This window comes from Daphnia pulicaria, chromosome 1 (genome assembly GCF_021234035.1).
Source record: "Daphnia pulicaria isolate SC F1-1A chromosome 1, SC_F0-13Bv2, whole genome shotgun sequence".
NCBI lineage: Eukaryota > Metazoa > Arthropoda > Branchiopoda > Diplostraca > Daphniidae > Daphnia > Daphnia pulicaria.
Window position 1 is genome coordinate 10,719,777 of NC_060913.1, and position 12,243 is coordinate 10,732,019.

Consider the following 12,243-nt stretch of genomic DNA (forward strand, 5'->3'; position numbering starts at 1 on the left):
CTATAGCAACGAGCGCCGTCCTGATAACTATGTTATCGATAGTGAACAGTGATAATTTCCTATTGAACTTGGATTGGTTTTGGACTTTGAAGACATCTTTGTTGCTTGCACTCTATTTGTTACTGATATTCCGCGTTTGTAGGGCACGAGAAATTGTTCCCATGTTCATTAGTGGACTGGTCATCAATATACTGAATATAGGACAATTTTTTGCTCTCTGCTCTCAAGAATTATTTATTCATTTCTATTATAGTCAATCTCTCGAACAAAAGTTTAAAGCATTTTGGTATTAACTATAATAGCTTAAGAGTTTGCGTCTTATTCTCTTTCAGCCAGATTTTGATTGAGCGGAAAAATGGTGGGTTTTTTGGAAAGACATGTACAACGGTTTCAAAAAGCTTTACGTGAACCCGGACTGATAAATGACGTGTTAACTATTGTTGAAGACAACGTTGGAGTGGATCGAATCTATATTGCTCCTGGTAAGTCTAAAATGAATGCGATGCGTGTATGATTCTTTGAGTTCCTGGTTTCTTTTTGTGGATATGTGTAGGTGCTATCGGATTTCTGGCAGTCTATTTAGTTTTGGGGTTTGGTGCCCAGCTAGTCTGCAATACTATTGGTTTTGTTTATCCAGCATATGCATCAATTAAAGCAATCGAGACAAACTCAAAAGATGACGACACGAAATGGCTTACTTACTGGGTCGTCTATGCTTGCTTCGGCATGGTCGAATTCTTTTCCGACATTCTTCTCTCTTGGTTTCCATTGTATTGGCTAGGAAAGGTGAAACACAATGCAAATAATTAAATGCAATTCAGTTATCAAATTTGATTTTTTTTAGTGCGTTTTCCTGATATTTTGCTTTGCTCCGGTCTCTTGGAATGGTGCCACCCTAATCTACCGGAACATCATTCGACCTATTTTCTTAAATTATGAGTCTGAAATTGAACAGGTTGCTACGATGGTCGAATCAGAAATCGGCCAGGCAACAACAAAATTTATCTCTACGGTACAACCAAAATTGGCCGCTGGTGGTATACAATCTCGACATAAGTAACATAATTTTAAAAAAGGAAATTTAACCCTCTTTATATTTACAGCTAAATCCTTGAGTGACAGCTTGAACGAGAATTATCTTTAGAAGATTTAACAGATGCACATGCATTGGTCAACCATACTTCTTACAGTTACTTCTACCATACATTCATTTTTATAACATTTTCCTTGAAATGAAGAAACATGAACTATAAAAATAAATACAATGGTAATCTTTTACACAACACTGGTATCATTCTTGAGATATGCTTCACAATCTCTTAGAACAGATTGTAGATCTGCATATTCAGCCAACTGGCAGGCTTCCTCTAGTTTTACCCATCTGAAATCCTTGTGTTCTTCTGAGAGTTGAACAGCTGCAAGAGGGTCTACAAGTTTTGCTAGCCAGTATACAACAATTTTGGGTTTCCGCTTGACTTCATAGTGAAGTTCCTTACGAAAATCTGTTATGACTTGTAGGTGATTCACTGTTAATCCAGCTTCTTCTTCTGTTTCTCTCATAGCCGTTTCCATGTCACTTTCACCAGGATCGACATGTCCTGTAAATTTCAATACACTTATGACATGACACATGATGATTAGGGAAAATAAAAAAAAAAACCTTTTGGTGGTGTCCAATGGTGATGGCCATACGACGTCTGCATTAACAAGTACTCAACTTCTAACGAAACAATTCGGAATACTATGAGACCAGCAGCTCGTAAGTTACTCATAATTTTGACCAGAAGTTTTCTCCTTAATATTTAATAGCATGAATGAATATTCAAAATAGACACCTCGCTTACTTCGATACTCTTGCTCTTAGCTTATAGAAGCATAGCCTACTCTATATAGGAAGCCGAAAGGAAGGATATCTCTCGCGTGTTGGAAAAGTGAAGCCTACTTTGCTCACCTTTCCTCCGATTTTGCATCTTCCAAGTGGACCCAGGGGGGCCATCTGGTGAGCGAAATAATGACACGCCCTCCGAAATTTCGAATGTTATGGTTTGGGGGGATTACCCTGTAATTTATGAACGCACCATTAATATGTTGCCGTGAGGGATTTCATGACAATGTTACATGGAACGGTGGACATTATTGTTTAGTGAATGACCCTTCGTAGCCATTTAACACGTGATCTGATTCCATTCCTTCGCGAATGAAATCATATTGATAGAAACGTAAACAAATCCGTGTTTTCAAATATCGCCACTAGACGATAAATTGGCTCCCGTGGGTCCACTTAGGGCGGAGCCAAATAAGAGGAAGGGAACCCAAATTGGCTTCCAAAAAAAGCCCAAACCGTTGGGCTTCCTATATAGAGTAGGCTATGATAGAAGACTCTCATGCACTGCTCGCTGAATTGCCTCTAAGCGTCTGCTCTAAGAGACCGTTGCCATAGCAACCGTGACCTTGATTATGACGTGACTTTTTATAATTTAAGTTACATACCTGCAATTAATGATTTATTCGATTCAATTACTTTTTTCGTTAATGATAATATTTGTAACGGAAGCACCATTTTTAGAAAAAGCGCCAATCATTATTCTTTATCAGTCACCTAGTAGAGGAATTTGGTACTGCTTTATCGAATCATGCTTGGCCTGGCTTTGGCTTGTCGTTGTGGCCGCCGCGGCGCCGCGTACCGCGTGGCATTTGGAAATTGGAATGTTCGCCTAGCTTCTATTCTAGTACTTTACAGACTTACAGATTACAGTTGACTTCGCGGTCTTCTATGGGGTGCGAAACGAACACTTTTTCCAAAATTTTTTTTCAAAAATCGATTACTAAATTTGATTTAAAAACAAATTGATACTCGATTTGAATATTGAAACCAAGTTGAAAATAAATTCAAAAATTGTAAATGTTTTGAAATTGATTTCATAAATTGAAAATGATTTTGAAAAATGAAAATGAACTTGAAAAATGAAAATTAATTTGAAAAACTAAAATTATTTCGAAAAATGAAAACGAATTTGAAAAATGAAAATGAACTTGAAAAATGAAAATGAACTTGAATATCCATACAATTTCGGGAGTGCGATATGACACCACCCTACTCTATCCCCAGCTCTCTCCATAGCCATCTCCTATAGCCACCCCGAGACAACCGACTAGCCATTGATGGCTATGTCGCTGATTCCAGCCACCTAGGCCGTCAGCGATACTGTCAGCCCTTGCCGGGCGGTGCTGGCCACCGCTGCCGCCACAACGGCCGCCGCTGAAGTCTCTCTCGACCGCAGGCCGAGTATTCTACACAAAAATAGATTACACGATCCAACGTGAAAAGTTTCATGTTCCTATACGACTACTTTTATTTGAGGCCGGAAATGAAAAAAAAAGCTTTTCTGTTGAAACGGACATGGGCAACATGACCATTTGGATCCCCTTCTTTGGCCTCCACCGCCATGTCCGCTGCCTCCATGATGGTAGAAAAGATAGACGTTGCGCCAATTTTTGGTGTTCAATCCGTCGCTGCAGCTGAGACAGAGCCATCCTTCCAATGAACTCTTCCTTGAAATGGCCCAATTTTATATAAATGCCGTAGAGTATCGGGTAGGTAACACTTCCGGCGCAAGTGGACCACATGGCAAAGACGTAGAGACAATAGAGAAGTCCAGCTCCCCAATCCGCTTAGATAGCGGATAATTTCCAGCAGGGCCAGCACCAACATGAGGATCCACGTCAGCAAGAAGGCGTGTCCGCCTTCTTCTTCTCGTCGGATTGAACGGCAGAGTATCGCAGCAGTACAGGACGCATAGGCCTATCCAGCGAAACGTACCAGAACACTTCTTTCCGGGCAGTTGGCAGTTAGTGGAATGACGAGAACTTCGCGAGAACGTCATACCGAGGCGTGACTGGAACTTTTCTCAGGTGAAAGCCACCCATTCGGCCGTTCCGTCTTCATCGTTGCTGGGTAGGCTGTGTGTCATTTACTGCAGGAACATGAAACTTTTCACGTTGGATCGTGTAATCTATTTTTGTGTAGAATACTCGGCCTGCGGTCGAGAGAGACTTCAGCGGCGGCCGTTGTGGCGGCAGCGGTGGCCAGCACCGCCCGGCAAGGGCTGACAGTATCGCTGACGGCCTAGCTGGCTGGAATCAGCGACATAGCCATCAATGGCTAGTCGGTTGTCTCGGGGTGGCTATAGGAGATGGCTATGGAGAGAGCTGGGGATAGAGTAGGGTGGTGTCATATCGCACTCCCGAAATTGTATGGATATTCAAGTTCATTTTCATTTTTCAAGTTCATTTTCATTTTTCAAATTCGTTTTCATTTTTCGAAATAATTTTAGTTTTTCAAATTAATTTTCATTTTTCAAGTTCATTTTCATTTTTCAAAATCATTTTCAATTTATAAAATCAATTTCAAAACATTTTCAATTTTTGAATTTATTTTCAACTTGGTTTCAATATTCAAATCGATTATCAATTTGTTTTCAAATCAAATATGGTAATCGATTTTTGAACATTTTTTTTGGAAAAAGTGTTCATTTCGCACCCCATAGTCTTCTATGGGGTACCAAATGATCATTTTTTTTGAATTTTTTTTCTAAAAATCGATTTACAATTTGAAATTGAAAATCAATTTGAAAAACGCTTTGCAAATTAAAAACGAAGTTAAAAAATTAATTAATATTGAAACAAATCTCGAAATTAATTTCAAAAATCAAAATAATTTTGAAAGTAAACTCAAAAATAAAAATCAAAAAGTTGTCGCATTTGAATTTGAAAACCAAATCTGAATAATGAACAGAAAATTTAGTTTTATTCAACTGGTCAGGACGGTGGCGCCACGAGGCGACGTCTAATGATATCTATCTGTTGCATATGCGGAATAAATCCGCATTCCGCAATACGGCATAGCAACAGAGCGTGTTTAAGCATGTGAAGCTGCTGACACTGCTAGCAGCTGCTAGTTCTTCCATGGGCATGGAGAGACCTATGGAACGCCGTTTGTAGCAGCGAAAACAGACACCCCTTTTTTCTTTCGCACCACTCTTTGTCTCGTTGTCTGCTTTAGTCGTCTGCTAACCGTTGCCAGGTAATCCTCCCGCAGCGTTTATTTTTTTGAATTCAAGTTATTAAATCCACTTTAAAATTAGATATTTATTACTTCTATTTAATTTTAATATTTTTTCGCATTTCTTAGTATCTCCCTTTTACTTAATTTTCATATATTTGTGAACAAAACAACACCAGCCCACACAGCTGACTGCTCAGGGCTCACAACAGTCGGAAGCCATTCACCGAGCCATTCACGTGCTCATTGTAATTATCAGAAGGAGCATGCAGTTTTAATTGCGTAAAACTTTGATTTCATTTTATTTTTGTAAATGTCATGTGAATTGGAATCATTAATTTTCAATTAGGACTACGAAGTCTTCCTATCCTAGAAGTAAAATGAGCTGGAAGAAAGATACTTTAGTTCGTATGGTGATCAAGTTACCCACGTGTGGAACATTGCTAAACATGCCACTTCAGCTGGATTTTGTTGAACGCCTTATCGACAATGAAGAAGAACATAAGAAATTTGTTTTGCTTTGCGAAAGGCAGTTCAATGCTGGTGTTCCTTCTCACACCATTTATGAAATAAGTAAGTCGTACTCACTCATTCTTGCCTATATTTTCAAACCGACGTTTAATACGTGATTAATTATCATGTTATGAATAGGGGTATAAAAGTTCGCCCAAAAATAATGACATTGAAGACTTGCGCCGTGAAAAAAATGACATCTGGCACCTAAGCGCTATAGAACATATGAAAGTATTGTCAAAGCTGAGATTGTTTTTTTACGTCAGTTGGTTATCATGGCTTCTTCATTAAGAAACAAGGATTGGCTAATTGGTTATAGTCATCGTACAAGTTTAGCTACTGCTTCAAAGTTGCCTACAAAAGGCGTTGTTTTGGCTCGCTTCATGTGTAGGCCTATTCAGGACGAGAAAAAAGGTCAGCATATTGATATTTTTCGTGAAATCTTTGCAGAACTTAAAGTTGTTTGGGAAAGAGCTGGTATCCCAATTAAGGCGGATAATACCTGTGTGAATGACATTTAAAATTTACACCACAGTTGGAAAGCAATTTTAAAGATACCAGTAGAAAACAGAACAAAAGATTTCGCCCAAGATAAAATTGTTTCGTTTAAAACGAGTCTCAACGAATTATTGGATTTGTCTCCGAAAGATGTCGAAGAAAAGTTAAAAGCTTCTCACAACCCAAACGCTGCAGTTGATTTCAAATTTTTACTCGCACAAAGAGAAGTTCCACAACGGGGATTCATGGACAGAGTAGACGAAAGAGATATTAAAAGAGCTTCTAGAAAGCGAAAGAATTCTTCGACTCCGACTAATGTAGAGACAGCCAATGTATCATCGTCTTTAAGTGAGGAATCTGAAATTGTAGAGTCCTCTTCATCAGGAGAAACATTTATTGATCTATCTCGTACTCCACGACCTGATTCCGTTACTCTTGAACTTCCCGCAAAGTCATTGTTGAAAGCAACCGGTCAAGCAGCTGATGCTCGAAATCTAAGTGTTAGAGATCACGTCGCTATCGTCGCTTCAACTATTACAGCTGGAGGTGGAGATCTTCAACAAGTAACTCTATCTGTGGCAAGTGCGTCCCGCCAAAGAAGAGCAAACAGGCGTGAAATATGTTCACGGATAACTGAACAATTTGAAAAGCCTAAATTTGTCGTAGCACATTGGGATTCCAAATTAATCAAGTTCGTATAAAATTTTTATCTATAAAAATTGCACAGATGGATCCTAACAATACTCTTATGTTTTACTTTTGAATCAGGTATCTAAGTGGATTACAAGATGATAGAATTGCGATTTTGATTAGTGGATTCCCGCAACTTGAAAGTCCTAAACTCCTTGGAGTTCCAAATATAACAAATTCAACTGGTAGGCAGCAGCACGATGCTGTAGTTAGATTGCTGGGAAAATGGGGTGTGTTTAAAGAACTGATTGCTCTTGTGTTTGACACTACCAGTAGTAATACTGGGCGCTTCCAAGGAGCTGCAACGTACATTGAGAGAACTTTAGGTCATGCGGTGTTGTGGTTCGCTTGTCGCCATCATGTATTTGAAATTCATATACAACACGTAGCAGAATCAATATGCGGAAAACGTAACACCCCGTCTGAATCTATCTTCAAGCGGTTTCAAAAGGATTTTCCTGAATTGAACCAAGATATACAGGTGAATGAATTAAATAACCTCGTCTTCGCTATAACTTTCAATTAACACGCATTGCGTTATCATCAGGACTTGATTCTTTTTGATTCGGAAGGCGACAGCGAAATGCAACAACTTGCCGATGAAGTGATTAAATGGGGCAGTGAATTAATAGAAAATGATACATTCCCTCGATCAGATTACCTCGAGTTACTCCAGTTAACAGTTCTTTTTCTCGGAGGTTCGGTATTCCCATTTAGCATACGAAAACCAGGTAGCATTAAACGAAAACAACATAATAGGATTTGTAAAATAATTAAATAATCATCTTAGGTGCGCATCATCACGCAAGATTCATGGCGTATGCAATATATTTTATAAAAATCCAGCTGATGTCGGAACGTTTTGAAATGACAGAAGAAGAAACACGCAATGTCCATAAAATGGCGAATTTCATTGCACTTTTCCATACTCGTCCATTTATCCAATCAAGACTTGCATCGTTGGCTCCCGCAGTAGACCTGAGGTATCTTTCACAGATGATTTGGTTTAAACAAAAAGATGAAACAGTGGGAAATGTCGCAATCAAATCTATTTGTAACCACTTATGGTACCTTACGGAGGAGTTAGTTGTATTCAGTTTTTTTGATGAAAGTCTTCCGAATGCATTGAGGGAAAGTATGGTCAAACAACTGCTCACTTTCAATCGTTCCAAAGATTTTCCTCCGGGAAAACCGAAATTCCCATTAATTAACCCTGATGAGATTGATTACCCAAACCAACTAAGTTTATTTGTTGGTGCCAAAAGTTGGCTTCTCTTTAATCTTCTCAACATTGACGGTGAGATGCTTGACTGGATGCAAGTACCAGTAGTTTATTGGGGAAAAATGAGCGGATACCGCAAATTAAAAGAAATCGTGAGCGCATTCGAGGTGGTAAATGACTGCGCTGAAAGAGCGATAAAAATGATAACCGATTTCAAGGATGCAACTACTAATGTGGAGGAGCAGGAGTTTCTTTTACAGGTAGTAGAGGAATATAGAAAAAAATTTGATGTCAATAGTAAGTCTAGTCTAGGTAAAACATAAAAATGTACCTCCTGCACTGCAGTTAAATACAAAAACAAATAATTATTTTCACGGCGCAAGTCTTCAATGTCATTATTTTTGGGCGAACTTTTATACCCCTATTCATAACATGATAATTAATCACGTATTAAACGTCGGGTTGAAAATATTTGACTGAACCCGAGATATTTAAAAAAAAAGACAAATTTTGGTCAGTTTTTTCAGTTTTTTCGTCGGCGCGGGTGCAAAAAAATTTTTTTTTTTTTAATTTTTTTCACGGAATGTATTTTTTAACCTAGGCGCAAGATATATTAAACGTCCCCCGCAAAATTCAAAAAAAAGTGTAAAATGAAACAGCCTAGTGTGGGCTGGTGTTGTTTTGTTCACAAATATATGAAAATTAAGTAAAAGGGAGATACTAAGAAATGCGAAAAAATATTAAAATTAAATAGAAGTAATAAATATCTAATTTTAAAGTGGATTTAATAACTTGAATTCAAAAAAATAAACGCTGCGGGAGGATTACCTGGCAACGGTTAGCAGACGACTAAAGCAGACAACGAGACAAAGAGGGGTGCGAAAGAAAAAAGGGGTGTCTGTTTTCGCTGCTTCAAACGGCGTTCCATACCATAGTCTTCGCCAGTTGGAAGTTGATTGGCAGTTGCTAATAGGATGTTGGTGGTGTCAAGGAGTAAAGGAGTTGGCACTCTTGTACAGCCTTATGGGAATACGAGGATGCCATGCTCGGTCCGCTTGGCCGAAAAACGCCCCAAAAATTGAATAAAAAAAACCCTTTCTCAAGGCTTTAGAGCTGAACGCCAGATCCCTCGCCATCTGGTGGGATAGCCAATGGCAATATTAATGAAGATTACACATATTTAGGTTTGGCATCTGTGTTGCCACATATAACCGGGATTTACGAAATCGATTGTTCACTAACGTCATATTGCCATTAGCTATCCCACCAGATGGCGAGGGATCTGGCGTTCAGCTCTAAAGCCTTGAAAAAGGAGGTGTTTCTCATATAATTTTTTGGGCGTTTTTTGGCCAAGCGGACCGAGCATGGCATCCCTGTCTAGGTATGGAGTGCCAACTCCTTTACTCCTTGGTGGTGTGGTGTCGGTCAGGACTTTCGACTGTTGATTGGCAGTTGCTAATAGGATGTTGGTGGTGTGGTGTCGGTCAGGACTTTCGACTGTTGGTGACTAGGTAATGAGCTCTGCTGATGATAACTGATGAACAGAAACTTGAGGTTGATTTGAACCTTTGATCTTCTTTGACGGTTTATGAAGTATTTGTGATTCAGATTTTGTAAAGTATAGAGAAGACCCAGATAAACATCATTTTTTTCAAGACTAAATTTTGTTGTTTTTGGAACCAAATTTCTTTTACCATGCTAATGAGGAAACTGAAGAGTGATAGTACAAAGTTGCACTACTGCAACCATAGACTACAAGGTGGTCTATGCTACAACCTTTATATTGAATCCCTAGCTTATTCCTGTACACATCCACTACTTCATTTAAATGTGTTAGTCATATCAATATTGTTTCATTTATCAATTAATCAACAAAAATATCCATCAAACAGATCATAGCAAGAGCCAATGAATATCAAATGCATTGCATGTTCACATCCCCATGTTTACAATTATATTGAAACAGGATGTGAACCTGTTACTTCTCAAAGAATGCTGCATACTACAGTTACTTAATCTCAAGAGGTTTTTATTCACTGCATTTATCGTTATTACTCTTTCATTAATATCCTGCCTTTATTATTTCTTTACTTGCATATTACGTATCTTTTTTGTAGGTTTCATCATCTCAGATTTACTCATCCTTCTGCTGAATGACAATCAACAGGCAATGATATCAGGCCCAGATGGTCAGGAGGATTGAGAACTTACTTACATTATGATAATGATGTGATCACATGTCTGTGCACACATTAGTGGTTATATTAGTGCATACCAGTATAACTTGGTATACAACTTTGTTATACCAGGTATAACTTTTAACTTCAATTGTGTCATCTGTACTTTGCCTTATTTGTGATAAATCTTTTCTCTTTAGGTTTTGATGGCCATTGATGTTCAGGCTGTTGGAGATGGAGATGCTGCCTAATGATGAAATGGTGAAAGGTGTGCTTAAAGAAAAAGCAGCTGGGTGAAATAAGAACGGCTAAGACAGAGACTGTGCCGCTACCCGCTATATCTTACAAGAATTGGCAAAGTTCGGTTCACGCTGGAAGAATTACGGAATCATCTCCAACTCGTCTACGGATTTCTGAAGGAGCTATGCTATGACCCATGTTCGTTCTGATATCGGTATCGCGTTCTTTAGTTTCATGAATTGAATGATAGTTTGGTGAACCTTCACCCAAGTTCTCTTTTATTTCTCTATTACCTGTTTGATTCCAGGTTCATTCATGATGGGTGCCCTCTTTAACGTGGTCGAAACAACACAGGATATTTCAACTTGCGATTTCAGTGTCTGAAATTTGAACTGAAAGACGGCCATCCGTTTCTTGCGCACACGGTTGACAGGCAGTTAGCACAGGTAGCTGAAAATTTCTTCGACGTTTATTATTTCGAACGCTAAATGGCTTTATCATCTAGCCTTTGATGATATTCACATGAAGTACAGATATTGTCTGTATATGTATCTGTTCTTCATGATATTCAGCTGTGAAAATAGTCAGTTCCACCAACAAAGTCCACTTTTTAAATTTCCGGTGATGGCTTTGTTATCTACTTTCGGTTAATTAGATTGTTTTCATAAATCTACGTGTGATATTCACTTGACTTGGGGGGGGGGGGGGGGGGCGGGGTTGTATTTTCATTAAAAGTTTGACACGACAGTATTTCATATCTTGCCGAGTTGGTGTTCCAGAATATATAATTGGTTATTGTGGTCTTTCCTCACTTGTTGCGCCATTATATAAATGGTTATTCCTGCTTGCATTCTTTAATATTATTTAATTGTTTTGAGTGGTGAATCGACAGGTACAAAAGCCTACAGTGTTAGTTCAAAATCATTCTATTCTACTGAATGTGCCATCACTGCTGTAATACAGGTAACAACCAAAACTAGCTATATTAAAGTAATTGCTGAAACTTATTCTTTTCATCCTTTATAAGGATTCATCTCTCATTCCATCTTCTAGAGAACTTAGGATAACTGATCGATCGGTGGTTTCATGTGTAAGTTCACTTGTCATGTCACTGAACCAAATCGTCCAATATCACCAATCTGCAGAAGTGACCATGTTACCAACTCACATTTTTAGTAAGTGATGATCGAATTTTCCTTGTGGCTACGTTTTGAAGTTGTAGGACGAAAAAGGTAAATTTTTTTCCATCTTTTATCAACTTGTTGGTCATATTTATAATAATCTGACATTTACGATAAAATGATTACCTAACATTTATGATAAAATGATAAGTTTTTTTTTCTTCTAAAGATGGGGCTAGAATATTTTTCTTAAGGTTGAAGGCTTGAAGCGTGTTTGTTGGTGATTGGGGTTGGAATTTCCTTATGGCGACGTTTTTTTGTAGTAATAGCCAATGGAACGAAGGTTGTAAATTTTTTTCTACGTTTTATCGGTTTTATTACGATTACAAGTTGTTGAAGGTTGTTTTTTTATTAAAAGGTAGGGTTTTTTTATTAACGATTTTTGGTCAAAAGGTTGGGGCATGGGTTGGGGTTAGAATATTTGTCAAAAGGTGGGGTTAAAATTCGTCCACCAGAGGGGTTGGGTGTTGCAGTCAGTACACTACAGTACATAAGAGAAGAGTCGAAGACCGAGACAGTAGTATTGGGACGCTGCATGGGTCTGCGTGTTAAGTCATGTCAGCGAATTTAAAGTTTAATATCGTGAAGATAAAAGATATTTCTTTTGGGTTTTCACCTGTAAATGCTATTGTGCATGTGAATTAGATGTATTCTGTAGTC

At 38.3% G+C, this 12,243-nt stretch overlaps 2 protein-coding genes across 2 annotated transcripts; one reads left to right on the top strand and one right to left on the bottom strand.

Annotated features, from left to right (window-relative positions):
• Positions 1–107: 107 nt before the first annotated feature.
• On the top strand, positions 108–1,245 carry LOC124349349 (receptor expression-enhancing protein 6-like). The gene is made up of 4 exons (XM_046799840.1): positions 108–482; positions 554–786; positions 845–1,037; positions 1,104–1,245. The coding sequence occupies exons 1-4, from the start codon at positions 356–358 to the stop codon at positions 1,142–1,144; spliced, it is 594 nt and encodes a 197-aa protein (XP_046655796.1). The 5' UTR covers positions 108–355; the 3' UTR covers positions 1,145–1,245.
• LOC124349593 (bis(5'-nucleosyl)-tetraphosphatase [asymmetrical]-like) lies at positions 1,077–1,853 on the bottom strand. Its single transcript, XM_046800335.1, has 2 exons — positions 1,661–1,853; positions 1,077–1,598 (listed from the first exon to the last, which is right to left on the bottom strand). Exons 1-2 carry the CDS (start codon positions 1,770–1,772, stop codon positions 1,276–1,278), a joined length of 435 nt encoding a protein of 144 aa, XP_046656291.1. The 5' UTR covers positions 1,773–1,853; the 3' UTR covers positions 1,077–1,275.
• Positions 1,854–12,243: the final 10,390 nt, after the last annotated feature.